We start from the raw sequence: 22,754 nt of genomic DNA, 5'->3' as shown, positions 1-22,754 counted from the left end.
CTAAAAAAAAAAAACAGTATTTCAACAGTATATCATGTCTGTATTGTCTATCATAAAAGGAGTTACTATAGTTGCCCTACGCTAAGATGGCGGTGATGCCCCGCCCCCTTTTAAGCGAAGGTGGTGATTGGAATACAGCAACTGTTCGTGTGGCTATTCATTTGAATGTGTTGAATGCGCTTGCAATTACTAATTCGAGTTGTTTTTCCTGTAGCAGTCAATTATAGTCTTTAAAGAAAAGAAAAAAACTACGTCAAATTATTAACACGTCTGATTAATTTGAGCATACTATGATTACATTATAATTCAAATTGTCAAAGTCAAGGATTTTACACATTTTCGAATGCAGTTTGCTTCATTTATCTTCAGAATGCGGTAAATATATAAAAGATAGGTCAAAATCATGTCAATCATCTAAGTCGTTTAAATACGGAGGTGCTATTTAAAATGAATATAGTAGTCTCAGTGTCCAGATAACATGTTTAATGCTTAAAAGACATGCGTCGTATGTAGGGAGGCAAAATGCTCACTTAAATAGCCAGTTACTGAAATTGGAGGGAATTTCAAACGCAGTAGTTAACCGAGCTAACCTAGAATAAAAAGGAACAGCTGCCAGCACAGTTACCATTCCGAGATATACATACACTGAGGTATAAAGGAGGAGTGTCTTGGACGGATAATGAGCCAGACGAGAATCATCGTAATGGTCTTCAGCTGTCTCCGTGAGCAACATGATCAGGAATGCGAAGATGATATTTTGAAAAGGACTGCTGCTGCAACGGGAATATCTGTCCGCTCCATTCAGCGAATAAAGCAACAACACAAGCGTGGAGAAATGTACTCCCCACCCCCTAGGACCAGAACATCACCAGTAACGGGAGCTTTGGATAATTTTGATAAAGCTCGTGTACGTCGGGAGATAATGGCTTTCTACGAAAGAGGTGGAATTCCAACAATCGAGAAATGACTGGAAAAGGCGAAGGCGCCACCTGTGACTTTCCCTGATGTTTATACGTCCCTTCTCAAGCTTGTTAAGGAACTTGGGTTTCGCTATAAAAAGGTTGAAAGTGACAGGAAGTTGTTAGTGGAGAGGAACGATATTGTTCTTGCAAGAAATAAATATCCAAGGCTTATAGATGAAAACAGAAAATTCGACACTTCAAGGCCAGAAATATACGTGGATGAAACGTGGGTCAATCAAAACGAGTGTGTGAACAAATGTTGGACATTACCCGATGGAATTGTTGGTCCATAAATGAAAACGGGAAAAGGAGCTAGATTTATCATAGTGCATGCTGAGGGAGAAATGGATTCGTACCTGGAGGATTGCTCATTTTTCGATCGAATAATGGTAATAAGGGCGATTACCATGATAGTATGAATCATACAAGTTTCCTGGCAAACATTCCAGTTAGGTGTCTCATTGGCTTAGGTAATGCTTCAAATCATTCCAAAATATCAAACAAAGCACCTGTCAGCAGTTCAAAGAAAGCGGAAATCGTCTCCTGGTTAACCAAACACAATATAGCTCATGACCCTTCTTTTACCAAATGCGAACTTCTTGATGTGGTAAAGCAGCACAAGTACCTACAGGAGTACGAAATTGACAAAATCACTCGAGATGCTGGCCATGAGGTACGTTCTTAGACTACCTCCTATCATTGCGAATTCAACCTCACAGAATTCATTTGGGCACAAATAAAACATGAGGTTAAGAAATGCAATTCAAATTAAAATCAGACTTTGACAAATATGGAACATATAACTAAACGTGCAATAGATATTAACCACAGAGGACTGGAGGTCATGTATTTGTCACACAAGAGAAGTGTAGGATATTTATAGAAGAAGTGATCTAGCATGTGATCATCTAACTGAAACAAATTGATTATAGACATCACCAGTGACAGTGAGGAGTCAGAAAGCGATGATTGAAGTAATTGCTGTACTTAAATGGAATGTTTAAAGTACCAGTGACGAATGAATTTGTTATATTGAGGTATTGTTTGATGTATCCAATGATGATTCAATTTGTTTTCTTTTGTTGAGTCAATTAAATGTTTGATGTATCAAATATATTTTACCTAAATATGTTTACATATATTTGCAGCAAGTTTCCGATCTGAAGGATTGTTAGACTGGGCTATAACACACCGAAACTGTAGCAAAATATAAAGATGACAACACTGACTTACTCAGTCAAGTTGTCTACAATGATCGAGCCGTCAGAATCAGCTGATCACTGAGTGGCTACTTATCAGGACATTTCACCTCCCCACTGCCATCATGCATATTTTGTGGTGTCATACGATTCATATAATCATATAGCATATTTATAGGTATGCAATCGACAGTATATAAGTTATTATGAAACATGGCTTGTATTTGTTTTTATTCAATTCATATACTAGAACATAATGCCTTGAAATAACGAATTGTTTACATTAGACAATAATTTTTTGTCTTCAGCTTCGATTTCCTGTAATATATATAAATTCTTTTTTCCTACTACGAATGACATTTTAATTCTGTGAAAGAATTTCTAACTAGTTCTCCAATAATTAAACTTTTACACAGGAAATGGAAAGAGGATTATATCATATCAAAATATTTTCTATGAAAATACGGATGAGGACTCGAACTAATGAAGTGGGCGGGCCATCACCGCCAACTTAGCTTGTGGCAAGTATAGGTGCGAAAAGGCAAGATGGGTCAAAAAGGGGTGGTCGCAAAAGCGTAGGTAGGTGTTTATGAGGGTATCACAACCCTAAGGGAATTGATACAATTGAAGAAGAAGCTGTTTGAAATTCAAATCCATCTCCCATTTTATGTGTTTTGACCAAATGCAGGTGGCTATAATAAGAGTTAAAGCCCCTTACACTGCAAGGCCTTGTTACACTGAACGATTGTCTGAACGATTGTCGTTATCGACCCCCACACACTATTTATACCGTTTGAACGATCTCTGCACCGATTTCAGTCAGAACAAAGATTTTATCTCGAGAAGACATGGCATCATCTCTAGAAGAGACGCGTGCGATAGCGTTATATCGGCAGACAAACCCATACATTGAACGATCTGCGTATGACAGACTTAAGTGGCAAGCCAGCAACCTGGTCATGGTAGATTCCCGATGAGATCATTCAGACACGAAGCTCCGCCCACTTTTGCATTCAGACAAGCCCGTGTGCAAACGATACAGACAGTCGTTCAAACAATCGTTCAGTGTATGGGGGCCTTAAGGCAAGGCGTGAGGCGCTTGATTATAGTTAAAGGTGATTATATGGAATTAGACAGGGACTCTCACAATAGACTTGAGGGACGGTCAGCCTCCTGGCCTTGTCTGAAGGACGTCGTTACGGGGTGATGTAGGCGTTATCAAAGATATTGCGATCGGCGCTAATCCTTGTTAGTGAATCCTGAGGGAATGCCAAAGGAGGGTCCTAATGGCGTTCTATTGTACTCGCTGTGACCTGAGAAGAGGTCTCTGAATGAAGGAAAGGGTGTGAACTATAATGACAAGCGAGACGAATCTAAACTGATTTATTTTAACACTAAGCTGTTGTTTCTATCACGAGCGAGCTCCTGGGAGTGTTTATGATTAATTTGACAGCGAAACGAATTCGAACTAATTTTCCTCTGGCACTGTCACCTGAATTTGAACTGATTTACAACCCATCTTGTAATTCTCTTTTATTTTACATGTACTTTGATCAAGAATTTGAATATGAGACGAAAATGCAAGCAGCAGAAAATGACGCGTGATATATATATACATATATATATATATATATATATATATATATATATATATATATATATATATATATATATATATATATATATATATATATATATATATATACATACACACACACATATATATATATTATAATTATTATTATATATATATATATATATATTATATATATGTGTGTGTGTGTGTGTGTGTGTATAATCAGAGAGAGAGAGAGAGAGAGAGAGAGAGAGAGAGAGAGAGAGAGAAGAGTCGCCGAGGATAAGCGTTTATTGGAATAGCAATATAGGATTTTTGAAAATCCCTCCTCCCCTTTATATCGAAGGCGTGTAGATTGAGATAATAGCCCATGCATACTCAATCTCTTCCTCCTCCTCCTCCTCCTCCTCCTCCTCCTGCTCTCGCTTTAGTCTGTTGGTGGGAAAATATCCCCTTTCAGCTGATATTGAATAAAAGCAGTGTCTCACTGTGCGCATGAAATTCCATGAATACAGTAAAGTGTTAATCCGTTGTATTACTCTGAATATTGATGGGCTTCTCCTGTTATCTTTTCCCTGGATAAATGCGACGCGTAGTAGTGTTTCCAGATCGTGCTGGCTCTCTTTGAAAATGAAACGAGAAGAAGTTTACCTTTAGTTTGCTTAATTTAATGTATGTATTCAGTAGGCTTCATATTTTACAAAGAGATTGTATTCTGGTTTATTTAATACTTTCAAAATGAAACTGTGAAGAACTTTTGAAAATGGCGATTCTCTTGATACAACAACAAGTTTTACTTTATTTTGCTTAATTTGATGTACATGTTCAGTAGGTTGCAGTTTTGTAAAAAAAAAAAATGTATTTTGGTTTGTTTAATACTTTGAAAATGAAACTGAGAAGAATGTTTGAAAATTGCCATTAGCCCGATTTAACAAGTTTTACTTCAGTCTGCTTAATTTGGTTTTATGTATAATAAATTGCCTTTTTGTAGAGATTGTATTTTGATCTGTTTTTTTAGAATGTGTTTAGGCAGCAGTGACTATAAATACTACAGGCTACGCTAATGTTAATGCAACATTCTATATTTATATGAAGCTTGAATTTTTGTTTAACGTCACTTCATTTTGGGGAGTTTGCTTGTTAATCTCGCCGATTTCCTTAGCGTTTGTTTAATTAATATATTATCCAAAATCCTCGAACTTAGGAAATAGAATTTTTTAATCATCTGCAGACGTATTTGCACGCGGTCTCGTTTGTGATAGTTTTATCACTGATAAATTCTGTTTTAGTTAGATGGGTTTCAGATGATTATTACGTTCTTAACTATTTTTACTTGGTTCAGGAAAACGGTTATTATAATTCTTTTATTCTCTGCGAGACCAATTTTCCTCTGAATATTGCAATTACCCTTTTCGCGTTTTTTACCTGTAAACTTATAAGACTTACGGGTCTCGTAGGTGCCCTAATATCTGGGTTTAGGGTCTTCATGGAGTCTTAATATCAGTGTTATAGTATTTTTTTTTAACTTTGTAGGATAATGTTGCTGTATTTATGTAAGTGAAATACAATAATATAAATATTAATACATAATGCTTTATCGGTTGTCATAGATTATGGTTAACAGAACCGTCAACAGTTCTTGAGCACCATTATTTATTTTATAATAAATAATCGTGTTGCGTTCGTTTGATTAAAAGATTGTTATTTAAATTTAACACACACATACACACACACACACACATATATATATATATATATATATATATATATATATATATATGTGTGTGTGTGTGTGTGTGTGTGTGTGTGTGATGTGTGTGTGTGTATCTATGTTTGTACTATGCATATATATATATATATATATATATATATATATTATAGTGTGTGTGTGTGTGTGTGTACAGTACACACACACATACACACACACACACACATATATATATATATATATATATATATATATATATGTATATATATATATATATATATATATAATATATATATATATATATATATATGTGTGTGTGTGTGTGTAGAGTTGTATGCATGTATGTACATACATATATAAACTTATATAGAAAGGGCTTTGATTAAACAGAGACAGGTAATGAACATCTCAAAGGGCGCATGGGATTCAGATGTCACTGATAAAGTTTTCCTTCAACCAACGTTTACAAGGATTATAGAAGGATTATCAGCGGGAGTGATCAAAATAGGCTTTACTGTGGATGGATCTCTTGGTATAAATACACACACACACACACACATATATATATATATATATATGTGTGTGTGTGTGTGTGTATACATATACGTATATGTATGTATGTATGTATATGTATAAACATATTATATCTCTTTTCAACTTCTTTTACCTCAACTAGAAATGAAATTCTACACCATCCAGTTATCTCTTACAATGTTAAGAAGCGAGTTACATACGTGTGTAATCAAGACCATTCGAGTTGAAATCGCTTCTTCTTTTAACAATTTCTCGTGGTAGAAAAAATTGGCCTCAATATAATGGTACAAGGACTTGTAAAAGGAGAGAGAGAGAGAGAGAGAGAGAGAGAGAGAGAGAGAGAGAGAGAGAGAGAGAGAGGTAAAAGGGGGAGACCGGTATGGGTGCATTTGAAGGGTAGGGGGACGGGTGGGAGAGGAGGAACTTCCAAGAGGAAAGAGGAACTATTTCCAGAGGAACGAAGAGCAGGCTCGTAGGAATCTCGGCTGGTAATTGTGTTCCACTTATCTCATAAAAGGATTAAAAGGATCTCTTCAATGGCGGTGGATATAATGAGACTGCGGCAGGACTAAAGAAATGGGTCGTCATCAGATTCTTTTGCGACGGAGAGAGAGAGAGATAGGGGAGGGAGGGGGGATGAGAGAGAGAGAGAGAGAGAGAGAGAGAGAGTGGAGGGTAAGGCTGCCATAGATATGAGGGTAATTTAAAGATACGCGTTGAAGATGTTTGACATTTAATTGAAGGATGTCTCAAAAGCCTGTTTACCGTTTTCGTTCATGATTTTATTTTGAAGCCCAAAGGACGGTTTGGGCGAGAAACCTAGTTGCCCCCAGTTAGCCCAGGGCCGAAGAAAGAAAGAAAGGGAGAAAAAAGGAGGAAGAAGGGTTGAAATTAACCATATCGACGCAGCAACCCTCTCTTTGTAAAGATGGAAGGTTAAGTGACACTTGTCTTTATTCGTCCGAAATCTCAAATGGGTAATCGATTCTGCACGAGGAAGGTAGTATATTAATGAATAATGATGATCAGTAAAACAATTATACAAATATAAAAAACCGTTATTTTAAGTTCATTTCATATATTCTAAGCAGGCAAATATCCGACATAGCCATTCACTCCCTGCATGAACCTCATTTACGAAATGGATTTCAGATAATGTTTTAATGTTTACTTAAAGGTAGGAGGGCGCTTTGGTTGATTATTACCATTTACAGTTTACGACCCTTTAATTTCTCTCTCTCTCTCTCCTCTCTCTCTCTCTCTCTCTCTCTCTCTCGTTTACAGGTGGCATATTTACGGCGAAATGGAAAAAAAAATAGAGGGGACCATCGTCCTTGGGTAAAGTGGTAGTGATTAAAAGCTTGTACTGCAACATTGCAGTTCGAATTTAGGTGTGTTCATATTTTGTATTCGTGTGCCGTTAGTTCAGCGTGTTCTTGGTTATACACATCGCTTGTAGGACACAAGAGTAATTGATCGAATTATTTCAAAGTACTTGGGAATGTAACGAAAAATAACTGATTTATTCACCACCTACTCATATATACACCATGTAACAGACAGTGGCGGATCTAGAAATCTTTGATGGGGGGCGCCACTTAGGATTATCATATACATATGTAACATGTACACACAGTGTACACACATACACATAGTAATAGTTGTTGTTGTAGTACAGTTGTTATTGAAATAATAATTAAGCAACTATTTGCTACTAATAATGATTTATTAAAAAAAAACATTGTTCTATTATTCATATCCATGGGGGGCGGGGGGCACATGACCAGGTGCCACCCCCTTAGCCACTGGCAATTGATAGTATGTCAGGAGATATATCTCTGTTGGTAGGTATAAGTCAATCTATTAATGACAGTATATCAGTAGAAATAATACTGATAGTATATCAGTCATTATATTTCATCTCGAGACTTTCCATTCTATGTACCTGTTGTCCATTATTGTTGTTCTTGTGAATTGTTGTTGTTTTTGTTGTTGTTGTTGCTGTTGTTCGATTAATTCGATTCTGTTGCATCACTGACTATTGAACCTTGGATGACCTGTCAGGACACAGAAACAAACAAACATTATGAGGCCGGTATATAATGTATTTCTTTATACATGAATAAATATATATGTATATTGTATATATCAATGTTTTTATTTATAATGTACATATGTAAGTACATATATTAAAAAATTTATGATACATTTCAATATATTTATTGAAATACTTGCAGCAAGTGTTTGGAGATTGTGCTGTGTCGGAAATCTAAAATTGAAAAGATAGCTCACCATTTTTCTAATTTCCGTCGAACGACAGTTTAATTGAATTCTTACGTTTTAGTTTACTTTGCAGCTTATAAACAACTCGTGCTGACATTACCATTGTCCTGTTTACTTGTACCTCAAGGAAGCTTAGTCACACCCTGTGATGTTTGTGTTCAATAACTGATTGGAGTAGATCCTCTTTGCCATTATTTTAGAGTAACTCTTTTGAAATAAGGCTACCAAAGTTAACGAATTATTCTTTTAATACGCCGTTCTTCCTCCGAGCATAAAACAAACTTTTAATTCGTTTAATAAAAGTTTTTTCTTTTTTTTTCATATTACAGGTCTATCGTATCGTGAAATGTTTTGTGCGTTGTTTTGACAGGAAAATCATCAAAAGAATTGCCAACAATGAACAATTTTATTTTTCCATCCTTGAACGCTGCATCTCTGTAAATTGTTTTTCGAAACGTTTCCAAATTAATACTCAAAGTACAGCAAACTCTGAAAGCTTCATACTGCGAAGTCGGTTTGTTCTCGTGGTAAACAAGCGCTCTAAAAGAATGGTTTTTGTTCAGGGATCAGAACGAAGCAGAAGTGCAATTACGAATGATTCGTTCTGCGGGCTCATCAAGCCACATTGTGACCCATTCTACTTCTCGTCTGACGCCTATGGTCTGTAGCAAGTTTAAGGAATACTTGGTTAACTTTTGCAATTATTACTTATGATAATTCTTTTAGATTTACTCTGGTGGATGGCTGTCAGTAAATTTATTTGTTTTTCTCCCAATTTAGAATTATTCTTTTAAATCATATTCTTCTCACGTTTCAAAGTATGCTTAACTGAGAGTGTAATTATATTTATGATTTTATAGAAAAGCTGTCTCAGTTATTATTCATGAGGCAAGTTTTCAGATGTCCAATATGTCATTCGAATAAAAAGAAGTATTTGACAGAGTAACAATTGCTACATGGTTTCGAAGTTCCATTTTTTCAGACATTGGGAAGTCTCTTAGCTGATATGAGCATATTCTTCATACTGCCTTAGTTAAGAGAGAGGCACAGTAAGTTTTGACAGAAGAGCTTATACGAGTGAGCGTAGGTATTGGTAGAGAAACAAATAACATTTTGCTTTATGCCTCCCATGCATTAGAAGAACTGCGGCTATAGAAAGTGATGATCTGAATATCATGATTCAGTGACGTGAAACAAGAAGAATTTTCCAACATCTTTCCGTAATATCCCGAGGGATATAGTAGTATAAAGTATAGTATGTTGGTGGTAAAAGAAATGTTTGAGTTGGCCTTCTGAGAATCTTCTGAGAATATTTTGTCATACGGGGCCTGAAATCTAAGAGAGTGAATGGATTAGCAATGGAAGGACTTTGTTTTGTGCCTGTTCTCATGCGACTATTACAATGCTTACAAGTGTAAATGTTAATTTGTTATGATTTCTGAATCATGTTCGGCTATTTTTTAACGGTATTTACGGTAAATTATCGTAATATATGTATTAGTTACCGACCTTGACATGGGCACTCATGCGCATCTCTTAGTTTAAGGAAAAAGAGAGAGAGAGAGAGATTAACGAAGTGGAACGTTTGGACATGATTAATGAACAAATACAAAAGTTTACGAGTATTTGGAGTTGACGGTAAACATCCGCAGCTGATATCCTTAAAGCTTCTACCTCGTTTCTGATTGGTCGATGCACTTGGATTTAAAATTCTGATGGATAGCATCCACCAATCACGATTATTTTCAATGATACCGGCTGCAGAAATTTACCGTCTACTCTCTCTCTCTCTCTCTCTCTCTCTCTCTCTCTCTCTCTCTCTCTCCACCCATCCTCCTTAACAACAGCAAAATATAAAGCTAGGATTGTTGCCACCTGGAAACCATATTTGCTGGACACCTTCCTCGTCGATTCCCACGTCTGCTTGACATCCAGAAGGCGAACATTGCTCCATTTTCAAATATGCAAGCTTCCGTAATTTAGAGAGCACTAAGTTTAAATATGAATGGTTGTGCATCGGAAAGTGATTTATCCTGGCAGCTTACAATGGTCAGTCTATCCGTAAGTGATAGATCTTTTCGTTTGGTAGTTGTCAGGACACTGACTTGATTGATTAACTGAAATTGTCAACAGTAATAACTTGCGTATGGAGTGGGTTGGTGATTTCTTTAAAAATAATAAGTGAAGTTTATTTGGACGTTAATCTCAATTTCTAATAAAGATTTAGTCTCATTCTGTCTGTTATGTTAAACGTTGCGTAGCAATGAGGTCAGTGATTCCTGTCTGGATAATTAGTGCGGTGTATTTTGACGTTAAAACCTCTTTATCAACACAATTTCTTAGAAAAATGCAGTGTCCCCTTGTCCGTCAGTTGAAATCTTTTATGTTAATTTGCATAGCAACTAGGTCATGACTTTATATAAGTACAGTTTATCAGGTGCCCTTGCAATTTCTAATAAATGTTTAGTGTCTCATTGCCTCATTGCAATACCTCACCACTTTCCATGATATACAGATAAGTAAATTAATAAATAAGTATGAAAATATATATGTATACACATACATAATACATACTTACATACATACATACAGTAGGGGACAAGGTGCACGCTTAGTAATAATTTAACAGAATATTTGGTCATCTTGCCGAAATAGTATTAGAGAACCCAAGTCCTCTTTTAGTGCTATCACATAGTTGATTTGTTGCCCCGATCCCCAAGGTTTTTATCTATTGTTTTTTTTTATTTTAATTTATTTATTTCTTCGCTAGGACATATACTCTTGCAGGTCAAGAGGGATTAATATGAAACAGCACAACACTAAATCTTAGTTTAATCGTTTTTCTGGAGTGCAACTTTGCTGCACATCAAGTCAATATGTTGTTATAAGATTACTTGAGACTGAAAATAAGTCATTACTGAGTAGACACAAAATTGTCGCGAAAGTTACAACTGTTTCTTAACGTGAGTTTACACTAGGCTTCACCGCACGCTGCATACGTAAGACTCATCACCAACTCCTCCCGAATTCTTGTAAGCCCCGCTTACTGGACTTCTCATCAAGAGTCACGCCACACCACTAACACACCCTAATGGGCAGTCTAGTAGGCGGGGCTAGCAAGAATTTTGGAGGAGTTGGTGATGAGTCCTATGTATGCATCGTTCGTTCTCGGCATCTGCCGAATTTTGAAGTGGGCGCAGCGTGTGCTTCCTTGTCCCAAATCTGACCACAAGACCCTCTGGAAACATGACGACGCATAACGAATTTATTTCTCGCTCCCACTGACTTTGCCTTTGTCCAAGAGTAGATTGTCTTTCTGTTCTTGTTTAGCTTAGGTTTCCATTGGTTATAACTTAGTAATAATTACTTTAGTAATAATTAGTTACTCGCTTTCCATATTATGTCATCTTACTGCGCATTCACGAGGACGGTCGTTGTACAGACTGGAAAAAATAAGAGAGGTTCTCAGTTAGGCATCATGCCCACGCCTGTTTCCAAGCCTATTTTAATCACTTCTTACTTTATTTGTGAATAATAAGGGTATCATATCTATCAAAACGACCCAGTTTCATACTATCGCAAAGTTCAAACTAATAAGAAATGTGTCAGCTGTAAAGGCCAAAGAATCTTTTACAGAAGAAGAAGAAGAAGTAGTCCTCGGAATGATAGAGTAACATCCGGGTAGTGACAGATGGAGAAGCCCGACTTTCGTTCCAACTTTCTTTTTTTGGGAGGTGAAAGCCGTTCCTAAGAAAGACAATAAATATTGCAGAAACCGAAGAGAGGAAGAGAGAAAGAGAGGAGAGGGGAGAGGGGAGAGAAATGGAATTTCGTGAGGGATGAGCGTTTTAGGATATAGGGTTGGAATTTCTTAGCGTAGGATTTGCATCTTTTCTTTTTCACAATTACATCATTATGTCTGTGTCTGCGTAGTTCATTCTAGTCATGTTTTAGTATATATTTTGATACCTTGTTGAGGGAATGAAGGTGATCGTCTCTGCTTTATGAATTTCCGGATTATATTTTGTCCCTAATAAACTTTGCAAAAGTAACCCACATAAAACATTTCGCATAAATACGGTTTATTTGTTTTCATTTGCTGAGTTTTTTTTAACTATATTACGGTATTTTCTAAGTTCATTATACATAACTACTATTGCCTCTGCTACAGTGTTATGATCATTATATTGTTATAATTACTATAGTGTTATGATTACTATAGTGATATGATCACTGTAGTGTTATGATCACTATAGTGGTATGATTACTATAGTGTTATGATTACTATAGTGTTATGATTACTATAGCGTTATGATCACTGTAGTGTTATGATCACTGTAGTGTTATGATTACTGTTAAATCTCGTCAGATCTGGAATTGGAATATGCACCACAAAGAAAAGACAGTCAAAGGAAATTAAACTAAACAGCAGATGTCAAAACTTCGTGTCTAAAAAGATAATAAGCTCCAACAATAATATCTTCATTATATTGATGTGATTATTAAACAAGGCGTGATCCAACCTCCAGCTTACCCAGGGCGCGTGCTAAAATCTACAGTCAAATAGCTCGTTGTTTTATATACGAAAATTAAAATAAATACGCTATATTTTATTACGAATAATCTTTCTGTTCTGTTAAATTTTCATAATAATACATAAATCATAAATAACCTAACCTAAAATTCCTTGTCTTTAATTCATCGCGAAACACCTTTTTAGGCTTTTCCATTGACCTTTCCTAACCCCCCGACAAGATAAACAACAACAACAAATTAGTTTGTAGGCTTACTCCCCGAGTAAGCCACAAGATTGACATAAGGGTAGCCGTTAATAAAAGTCTGTCTGCATTTATGTAATAAACTACATAAATTAATCCTTGCGTACTCATATCCTAAATGAAGAGTTGTCACCTGAAATACTTAATAAAAATGAGTTGTGTTAACTTTGATGAAGGAAATTTATTAGGGTATATGGAAGGCGGACAAGGGTGATTTTTGCAAGGCGTAATTTATTTTATTATTTTCATAGCAGACGTAACGGTAGATAATAGTTTTATTAGACTTCACTCTGTAAATATTTAATTGGTAACTTATATTTTTCACATCGTCAGATTTTTCCCAAGTACTCTTTGGAATATACAATTGTTATTCTAATTGCTGTAGTTATTAATGGTGTATTAGAGGATTCATCTTTTAGTGTGGCCACCCCAAGACTCTGAATTTTTAATAATCTTATTGTGAATATTTATCATGAACTTACGTAAAACTTATTATCATGTGAATGGACACTTACGTGGTTAGATCTGTAAGGTAAATGAATAATTGAATAAATAGATATATAAACAAATAAATGTATGTATATATGTGTTGAGTAAGTAGTGTGTGTTTTTGTATCTAAGTTAATGTAGATAATAGATTTATGTAGGTACGAAGAATTGAAATCTGCGAGAATAACTTTCATTTATTGAAGAGGCACCACTTGAATGAGAATGGTAAAGTAATGAAACTTTCGTTGTGGTTTCAGATCACCTTTTGTTATTTGTATCAGCTGTGTAGAGTGCAGTAAGCTTCTTTTCTGGCTCTATAAGGGATTTGGTGACTAAAATGCAAAATTGATTATTTATTTTAATAAACTTTTGCACTTTTACCTTTCCAGCTAATGCAATGCAGGATAATTAATCCGCTCTCTCTCTCTCTCTCTCTCTCTCTCTCTCTCTCCCAGTCTAATTACCAAATTCATGCAATTTCCTTATATATATATATAATATATATATATATATATATATATATATATATATATATATAATATATATATTAATGCGCACATGTGCGCGTATTTGGGTATGAAGTATAAAAGAATGCTTTGGAAAATTGGAATTTGAGGAAGCCATACGTATTATCACTGTCACTGTGAAATTATCTTTTCAATTTTCTGTTCATGATTGAATAATAATAATAGTTATACTAAAGACCTCGGAAATACCATGAAATCCGTTTCGTGTGCATGTGTTTTACAAAGAGTAATTAACTTTTTGAAACACCTCAAAGTAAAACTTGCGCATGTTGATAAACCCCTTCAACAAAGGGATTATCTTTATCCCTTTTCATTTACATTTTATCCGGGTAAATGTCTGTGTATAAAGAATGATTTTAAAAGAGGGGTCAACGTGAAAGCATTCGGCTATCAAGAGATAAAAGCCATCTCTCTCTCTCTCTCTCTCTCTCTCTCTCTCTCTCTCTCATACTACCTACCTACCTAACTACATCGCTTTTGGATACATTTATTAAAGCTATCAGGCTGAAGTTAGGTACAGATTTTAAGAATCGATTTCTTTATATGATAACTTGTAAATTTATATAATAAGTCACTTAAAATCTTAGATTCCCTTTTTTTATGTATTATTCATTCACCTTTCGCTTTCACCTTTGTTTCTTCCGTCTGCAAATTACTGTGGGGACCAAGACGTTTAAATCGGAAGTAGGTGTACAAAAAGGCAAATGTTTATGCAGCACATATAAATACATACACTATATATATGTGTATATATATTTTAATAATATATATATATATATAGATATATATATATATAGATATACATATATATAAATAGATATATATATATATATATATATATATATATATATATTTATATATAGCAATTTGGTTTGAAGGGGTAGGACAATTCTTCATTCCTTTCTAAGTACTTTATTCATCTGCTGACGTTTCAAGACGTTTAGTCACATTTACAAAGCTACGTAATAAAATAAAATGAAACGTCAGCAGATGAATAAAGTACTTAGTAGAAAGGAATGAAGAATTGTCCTTCCCCTTCGCACCCAGATTGCTGTTTACTGGATTAATAGAGTCCCACCTCTACTTCGCTATATAATATATATAATATATATAATATATATATATATATATATATATATATATATATATATATATATATATATATTTATATATATATGGGTGCTTTTGTGAGAAGTATAATTCATTTTTTTAAAATGGCCATTCCTCCAGATTTGAGACTTCGTAGGTGCGGTTATCTCCGGTGATCATAAAATTGGCTAAAATAGGAGAATCGCCTGTGTACTTGATCCGGGTACTCTTATAAACGCCATTAAAACTCGTCACTGAACTTTGCCGCCTTTCAAGTGATATTTTGCATTTGCTTTTTCAGCTGCCCTTTCACCCTCGAGGGCCAAATGAAAATAAGAAACCTTTGTATTGAGAGAGAGAGGTGGTGTGGCGGGGGGTGGGGGGGGGGGGGGGAGTGTGTGGGGAGGATGTGTCATTTCCGTGCCTTTGGGTCGGTCTCTTCAGTTTTCTTATCTGCGATGCCTTCCTGCCCTTTCTCTCTCTCATTCGTTCCTTCAAGGAATACAAAGAAGAGGAAAGAGAAGAAGGAGGAGGGGCAAGGGGGAGGAGGAGGAGGAGGAGGAGGATGACTGTCGAACAGAAGACACAATTAATGCGGTTAAGGTGCAGGTCTATCTGATGACCCTGAGTCCCATAATAGGATTTTGAAAGAAGGTCATCAAGGATTTGAGAATCCGGCGAGGATTCTCCTTTAAGCAATGCTGCTAGGATTTCTTTTTAGACGTTGTAGGATACGGTAGTTAGCCACGGATCCTACATGATTTTATTGAGGTATTTATTCCTCAAATTATAATTCTCTTTCTACCTTCATTTCGATATTCATTAATGTAAGCTCTCTCTCTCTCTCTCTCACTTTGCCGATGGTGACGATTGCGGTAGAAAACAAATCTTTTTTTTTCCTTGTTTGTCAAGCGTTGTCTGAAATCCATGTGAATATACGCGCATACATACATATATATGAGTATATTACATACTGACTTATATATATATATATATATATATATATATATATATATATATATATATATATCAATTCAAGCTACAAATGTCCTTTAATATCTAAATTCACTTTACTCCCAAATGATATATTTCATATATGTAACCGAAGGGGAATTTTTTTAGTTGATAACAATTTCGTCCCCCCATGGGATCGAACCACCGTCCAAGTGGGACGGGGACGAAATCAGGACAGTCAGTGACGCTATCAATCAGCCAACAGAGACGATATAAGTTCATATCGATTCTGACCTACAAATCACCCTCGACCTCGGTGCTTTCGTAATTAGAATCGATATGGAACCCGTCGCCATGTTAGCCAATCGAGCGTTTGACAGCACGTAGCCTTTTGTATGAAAATAATTATCAACAAAAAAAAAATCGAACCGTGATCCATTTATATCAATTCAAGCTACAAATGTCCTTTTAATATCTAAATTCACTTTACCTCCCAAATGATATATTTTTCATATATGTACCGAAGGGGAATTTTTTAGTTGATAACAATTTCGTCCCCCCATGGATCGAACCACCGTCCAAGTGGACGGGGACGAAATCAGGACAGTCAGTGACGCTATCCAATCAGCCAACAGAGATGCTATAAGTTCATATCGATTCTGACCTTACAAATCACCCTCGACCTCGGTGCTTTCGTAATTAGAATCGATATGAAACCCCGTCTACCATGTTAGCCAATTCGAGCGTTTGACAGCACGTAGCCTTTTGTTATGAATAATTATCACATCAAACCGTGATCCATTTATATATCAATTCAAGCTACAAATGTCCTTTAATATCTAAATTCACTTACCTCCCAAATGATATATTTTTCATATATGTACCGAAGGGGAATTTTTTAGTTGATAACAATTTCGTCCCCTCATGGGATCGAACCACCGTCCAAGTGGACGGGGACGAAATCAGGACAGTCAGTGACGCTATCCAATCAGCAACAGAGACGCTATAAGTTCATATCGATTCTGACCTTACAAATCACCCTCGACCTCGGTGCTTTCGTAATTAGAATCGATATGGAACCCCGTCTACCATGTTAGCCAATTCGAGCGTTTGACAGCACGTAGCCTTTTGTTATGAATAATTATCACATCAAACCGTGATCCATTTATATATCAATTCAAGCTACAAATGTCCTTTAATATCTAAATTCACTTTACCTCCCAAATGATATATTTTTCATATATGTACCGAAGGGGAAGATTTTTTAGTTGATATCAATATATATATATATATATATATATATATATATATATATATATATATATATATATATATATATATATAATGTGTGTGTAAGTAGGTAAAAGCTTCACTGACGTTCCTGGATTTGAAAGGCTCCATGGGTTCGCGCCCAGGTCGAGGCAAGTCTATTATCGAGAAAAAATTCCCCTTCGGTTAAGCATATATGAAAATATATTAATTCCGAGGTAGAGCGAATTAGATATTAAAGGACATTGTAGCTCGATATATATATGTGTGTGTGTGTATTCGGTTCGTATGTATGCAGTTAATGATATAGATATCTTAATTAAATTCTTAGTATAGTTAATAAGTAGGTTTGATTAAAAGTATTTGAAATAGCAGGTTACACAGCTCCTTAAAATAGTAATAGCATTAACATGAAGACTTGACGTCAATAGATATTTATTGTCCTCTTAAATACGATTATTGCCAGGTCTGGCGCTACACTTAATTGATTATTTAGACATCCGAAGTGTTACTAAGCGCAAGGAAAGTTTGAAAGAGAGCGTGGAAGGGAATGTAAATTATCCACCGTGCGCGGTAGAACGAGAGATTCTTCCCCTGAAGAATCCCGCTTTGTAAAATACCCAGTCTTTAAGGCAGAAAAAAAAGAACCTGCTTAAATCTTTTGTAAACTTTCCTTCCTTCATTCAAGTAGATAAGGCACGTCCTCTCATAACTGTTCAAGACTTCGCTGTTCACAATCTCCTTTAAAATTCCAAACTTGAATTCTTTAAGTCTTTAATTAGGCCGTTATCATGGAGTGAAACCACCGATGGAAATCGTCCATAATGGTTCTGGTTAGGGCCATGGTCGGTCTTGCGACGTAAAATGTCCTATTTGATTTGCTGTGTAAGTTTAAGACTAGAGCTCTGTCTGTTGGTGTATGGCTTTATTTTAGGTGTTTTCAGAAGAGAGAGAGAGAGAGAGAGAGAGAGAAGAGAGAGAGAGAGAGAGAGAGGTTTCATTTGCTCTGTAAGTATATGCCTTGAGCTCTGTCTGTAGATGTATGGCTTTTACTTTAGATGTTTGCAGAAAAGAGAGAGAGAGAGAGAGAGAGAGAGATGTAAATTAAGCCAATGTACAACAAATTATTATGTAACTTGCTTCCTATATTAATATAAAAAGTCACATTTTGTTTTGTTTATGTATGCCAATGGCTATGTCCCCGTATGTATTAGTTTGAGTTTTGGTTGTAACTGGAAACAGTGAGTGACAATGAAGAAGTTTAGTATAAATAAATGCAGTCAAGTTTTACATTGGTTTTATGTGTAAATGCTACAAACTAAGTTTTTGCGTAGCTGTGTTAAAAGCACGACTAAAGAAATAGATACATAAATAAATGCCGCAAATTCTTATGCTGAAGGGATATTAGTTTGGTAAGATGTACATTCCTATGCTAACATTAATTTCGGCATTACAGTTAGATTATAAATATGTGTATTTTTAAAAATAAAACTTAAGATAAAATATTAAGAGTCAGATGGGAGTATAGGAAGTTTGTCTAAAACTTCTGTAAAATGAAAATGGGCCTTTTGCTGTTTTTGGATTTACCTAACTTAGGTATGTGGAACAGACATTACAAAAACATGTGACGTGTATGTGTTATATATATATATATATATATATATATATATATATATATATATATATATATATATATATATATATATATATGATACATACATAACAACAGATGTGTGTAATTTTTATTATTTTTAAACACGACACACATTTTTATGCTTTTGTGTTAAGTTTCAGAGCTAATCGAGAGAATAATTTGTTTCAGTGTTCTGGACAATGAATCCACTATAATTCATTTTGACTTCGCCAAGAAGTATACGGATTTTTCTAATCAACTCGAATTTCATCAGTTGGTTGTGTTTAAATGAACTTTGAAGGTAATCCAGAGATCACTACAAATTAATTAGATTGTTTCATTCCCTTCTTTTCCATTAAGTTCTTTGGAAGCATAGCCTTGAAAAAGGTGCCAACACTTGTGATAACTGCAAGTGATCATGTGATTCCAGGTAAGAAACTTTTCATGACGAAAATAAAGAAAAAACTCGAAGCTTCTCGACAAATTAAATCTAACTTATCTTGATCGGCGATCAGTCTTAACAGATCTCATGATTTCTTCTTCTTCCTAGCTTAAAACCATTTTTATATGGGGTCGCCATTGCGAATGAGTCGTCTCCATTTGATTTCTGTCCTGCGCCTCGTCTCATTTATACCTTTCAATACCATATCTTCCACTACACAATCACGCCATCTCTTTCTTGGTCTTCCCTTCTTCCTTCTACCCCGCACTTCCATTTCCATCATATGTCTTCCAACATGACGTTTTGAATTAAATTCCACATCCACACATCCACTAATATAATTTCAAGAGATGCTAGTAAAGCCTTTTTATGAGACTTTGGTAGCGAACAATTTCTGTAATTCATAGATTGGTAATGAAAAAAGTTACGATTTGAGTATTAACCAAGAGAAAATTGCGTTACGGTATTTTTAATCCTAGATGACATTCTGTCGTTGGTTTTATTGATAATTTTCGGTGTTGCTGGCCTTTTTATTATTATTATTATTATTATTATTATTAACCTGGAGAATTTTTTTATTTTAAAATTTTATGGAAGGATTAACCAGAAAATTTTGGAAAAATGGGTCCTTTACGATTTAGAGGACCTTCAGTCTGTAAACTTATATAGCAGACAGTTGTGGGTGAGGCTGGGTAAGAGCTGGACGACGTTAAGAGTCTATTTCCCTTCAGACTTTTAGTGATACGCACAGAAAAAGCTATAGATAAAGTTTATATATACGTATATATACATATATGTCTATGTATATAGATATACACACACACACACACACACACACACACACATATATATATATATATATATATAATATATATATATATATTATATATTTATAACTACTGCTAAGGTTGTACGTGATTGTGATATCGATATCGGTATTGATGGAAGTTGTGGATTTTTTTTATTGTGGTGTTGCTGTTAATATTGATAATATAAGCCACCTCCTTAATTACAAAATCTGCAAAATGGCCAATGACAGTTTTCCATTCTTTTTCCCAGCCCTTCGCAGAGAATAATGTCCAGAGAGAGAGAGAGAGAGAGAGAGAGAGAGAGAGAGAGAGAGAGAGAGAGAGAGAGAGAGAAGAATGATATAGAAACCAAAGAAAAGAAAGTAACTCCAGAATAGAAAAGATTTTTTCCAAAAGACCAAAAAGGGAATGAAAAGAGTTGATCGGTTTAATGAAGGACTGGGATTTTTAAGGCAATATTTTTTTTAAGCAGGAACCGTGCTGCCTATCCTCCCAATTACAAAATGCAAAAAAGAAAGAAATAAAACGTAAAAATCATGAAATTCATTGTGGGATATGAAAAGGGAGCTTTGTATTTTTTTTCACCGTGTACTTGAACAAGACAACCCTTGTTCAGGGATGAATGGATTCGACATTTTGTGTGGAAATCACGAGAATCATTCAGTCCTTGTTTTTGTCATTTTTGTCTCCGTAGTTGAAGGTTGCAATATTTACTAAAGGGTGCTAGGAAGCCCCACAGGTGCCAATAATTCTCAGAATAAAAGATAAAGGCAAAATGTTTATTCCTAAGGACCTGGACACTCCATATATACATGGTAATGATCATCAACATCCAACCTTGGTTGAATGGGTTTTACTGAACCCATTTTCTAAAATTGAAGAATAAGTCTGATATATTCTGAGAACATGAACTGCACTGACAACAGAACTTCAGTTCACGACCTCATTGATTCAACATCTAGAAAATTCATTCTTCTGTTAGAGATCAGCACTTGAACGACCTTGTTCTCAACGCCAGATCCGAATTAACACACACACACACACACACACAGACACACACACACACACACACACATATATATATATATATATATATCTATATTAAATTATAAGAAATAATTTCGCTCCACAGCCTTCCTGTTCGGAACTAATAAAGGGGTTTTATTCGGTACGTACTGCCTCTTTCAGGAAAATCGGGAGTCCTTAGAATTAGTAAGACGGTTAGAATTATGTTATTAGGGCATATAAAAAAACTTTTTTTCGAATGAGGGGTAAGGATGGTAGAATTATAGCGTTAGTTATATTGTTCATTGAGAGGGTTGGCTAGAGCGCAAAAATATTCCCGTGGAAAAAGTGGATGGGGACAGAAGAGATGGATGATTTAATCCAGCATCAAATGTGAAGAAGAAAATGAAATTTAGAAAAAGAAACTGATTACAAGGATGACAGTTACATAGGAAAACTGAAACTATTTTAAATATAATGAAACGTGCAGGATATCACTGGCCCTCGATATGGTTTATCGAAATGTAAGTCTCAGTCTCACACAAGTATTCACTGAGGAATTAGAGATGTGTATTTCTGGTGTAAGAAGTTCACTTCCGACGTGGTTTGGAAGTCACGTTAAAGCCGTTGGTCCCGTTGCTGAATAACCACTGGTTCTATGCAACATAAAAACAACATACAAACAAACAAACACACAAGTATTTTTAGGCTCAAGATACACTTGCAGTATTTCATTTGTATGTTTTATTATAAGCTTTAATAATAAAATCATGTCGACAGAAGCCTTTTGGATAATGTTTTAAGTATCCTACTTTAAAGTATATATATATATATATATATATATATATATATATATATATATATATATATATATATATATATATATATATATGTGTGTGTGTGTGTGTGTGTGTGTGTGTGTGTGTGTGTGTGTGTGTGTGTTGGTGCATATTTTGTAGACTTAGTAAATTCTCCTCAGGAAAAGGACTTCAAAGAAACGTAAATGAAGACGAGTGTCATTGGGAACATCCGTGGGGAAAATCAGCAACAGTCAATAGCGGTAGAGAAAGTTTGCTCTCACTTGTCGTAACTAAACAGAGAATGAAGATCAAGCTGAAAGACCTCGAGAAGAGGTCAAAGGGCGGGGGAGGGGGTGGTGGTTAATTAGAGGATTGAAAAATAGGATGATTGAAAGTGGGACAGGGAGTCTCGGAAAGTAATATTTGAAGCAAAAAAGGTACATTATTGGAATATTACTTTAGATAAAGAGGACTCTTCAGTTCAGTTGACACGGTTGAGGTTTGTTTGGGACATTTAATAGAAAAAATGAACCAAGAAGTATGTATGTTGCGGAAATAGATACATTCAGAATCTCTAAGGAATAATTGCATGAACTAGAAACCAGAAACTCAGTTAAATAAATGAGAAAATTTTTCATTTTTTATGCAATGATAGTTTTATTGTCATTGTAATCTTTATTTACAATTTAAAGGTATT

At 35.2% G+C, this 22,754-nt stretch overlaps 1 protein-coding gene across 1 annotated transcript in view; it reads left to right on the top strand.

Moving 5' to 3' along the window:
- Window positions 1-703: 703 nt before the first annotated feature.
- The window catches only part of LOC135209379 (uncharacterized), a 66,169-nt gene continuing 44,118 nt past the window's right edge, over window positions 704-22,754 (top strand). Inside the window, exons 1-3 of the mRNA XM_064242079.1 lie at window positions 704-907; window positions 1,028-1,188; window positions 1,416-1,635. Of these exons, the coding sequence (XP_064098149.1) occupies window positions 704-907; window positions 1,028-1,188; window positions 1,416-1,635 (585 nt within the window). The remainder of the gene's footprint in view (window positions 908-1,027; window positions 1,189-1,415; window positions 1,636-22,754) is intronic.

Source organism: Macrobrachium nipponense, chromosome 11, assembly GCF_015104395.2.
Source record: "Macrobrachium nipponense isolate FS-2020 chromosome 11, ASM1510439v2, whole genome shotgun sequence".
Classification (NCBI taxonomy): domain Eukaryota; kingdom Metazoa; phylum Arthropoda; class Malacostraca; order Decapoda; family Palaemonidae; genus Macrobrachium; species Macrobrachium nipponense.
Note: the sequence above shows the minus strand (reverse complement) of the source record. Positions and strands in the feature narration are given on the sequence as shown.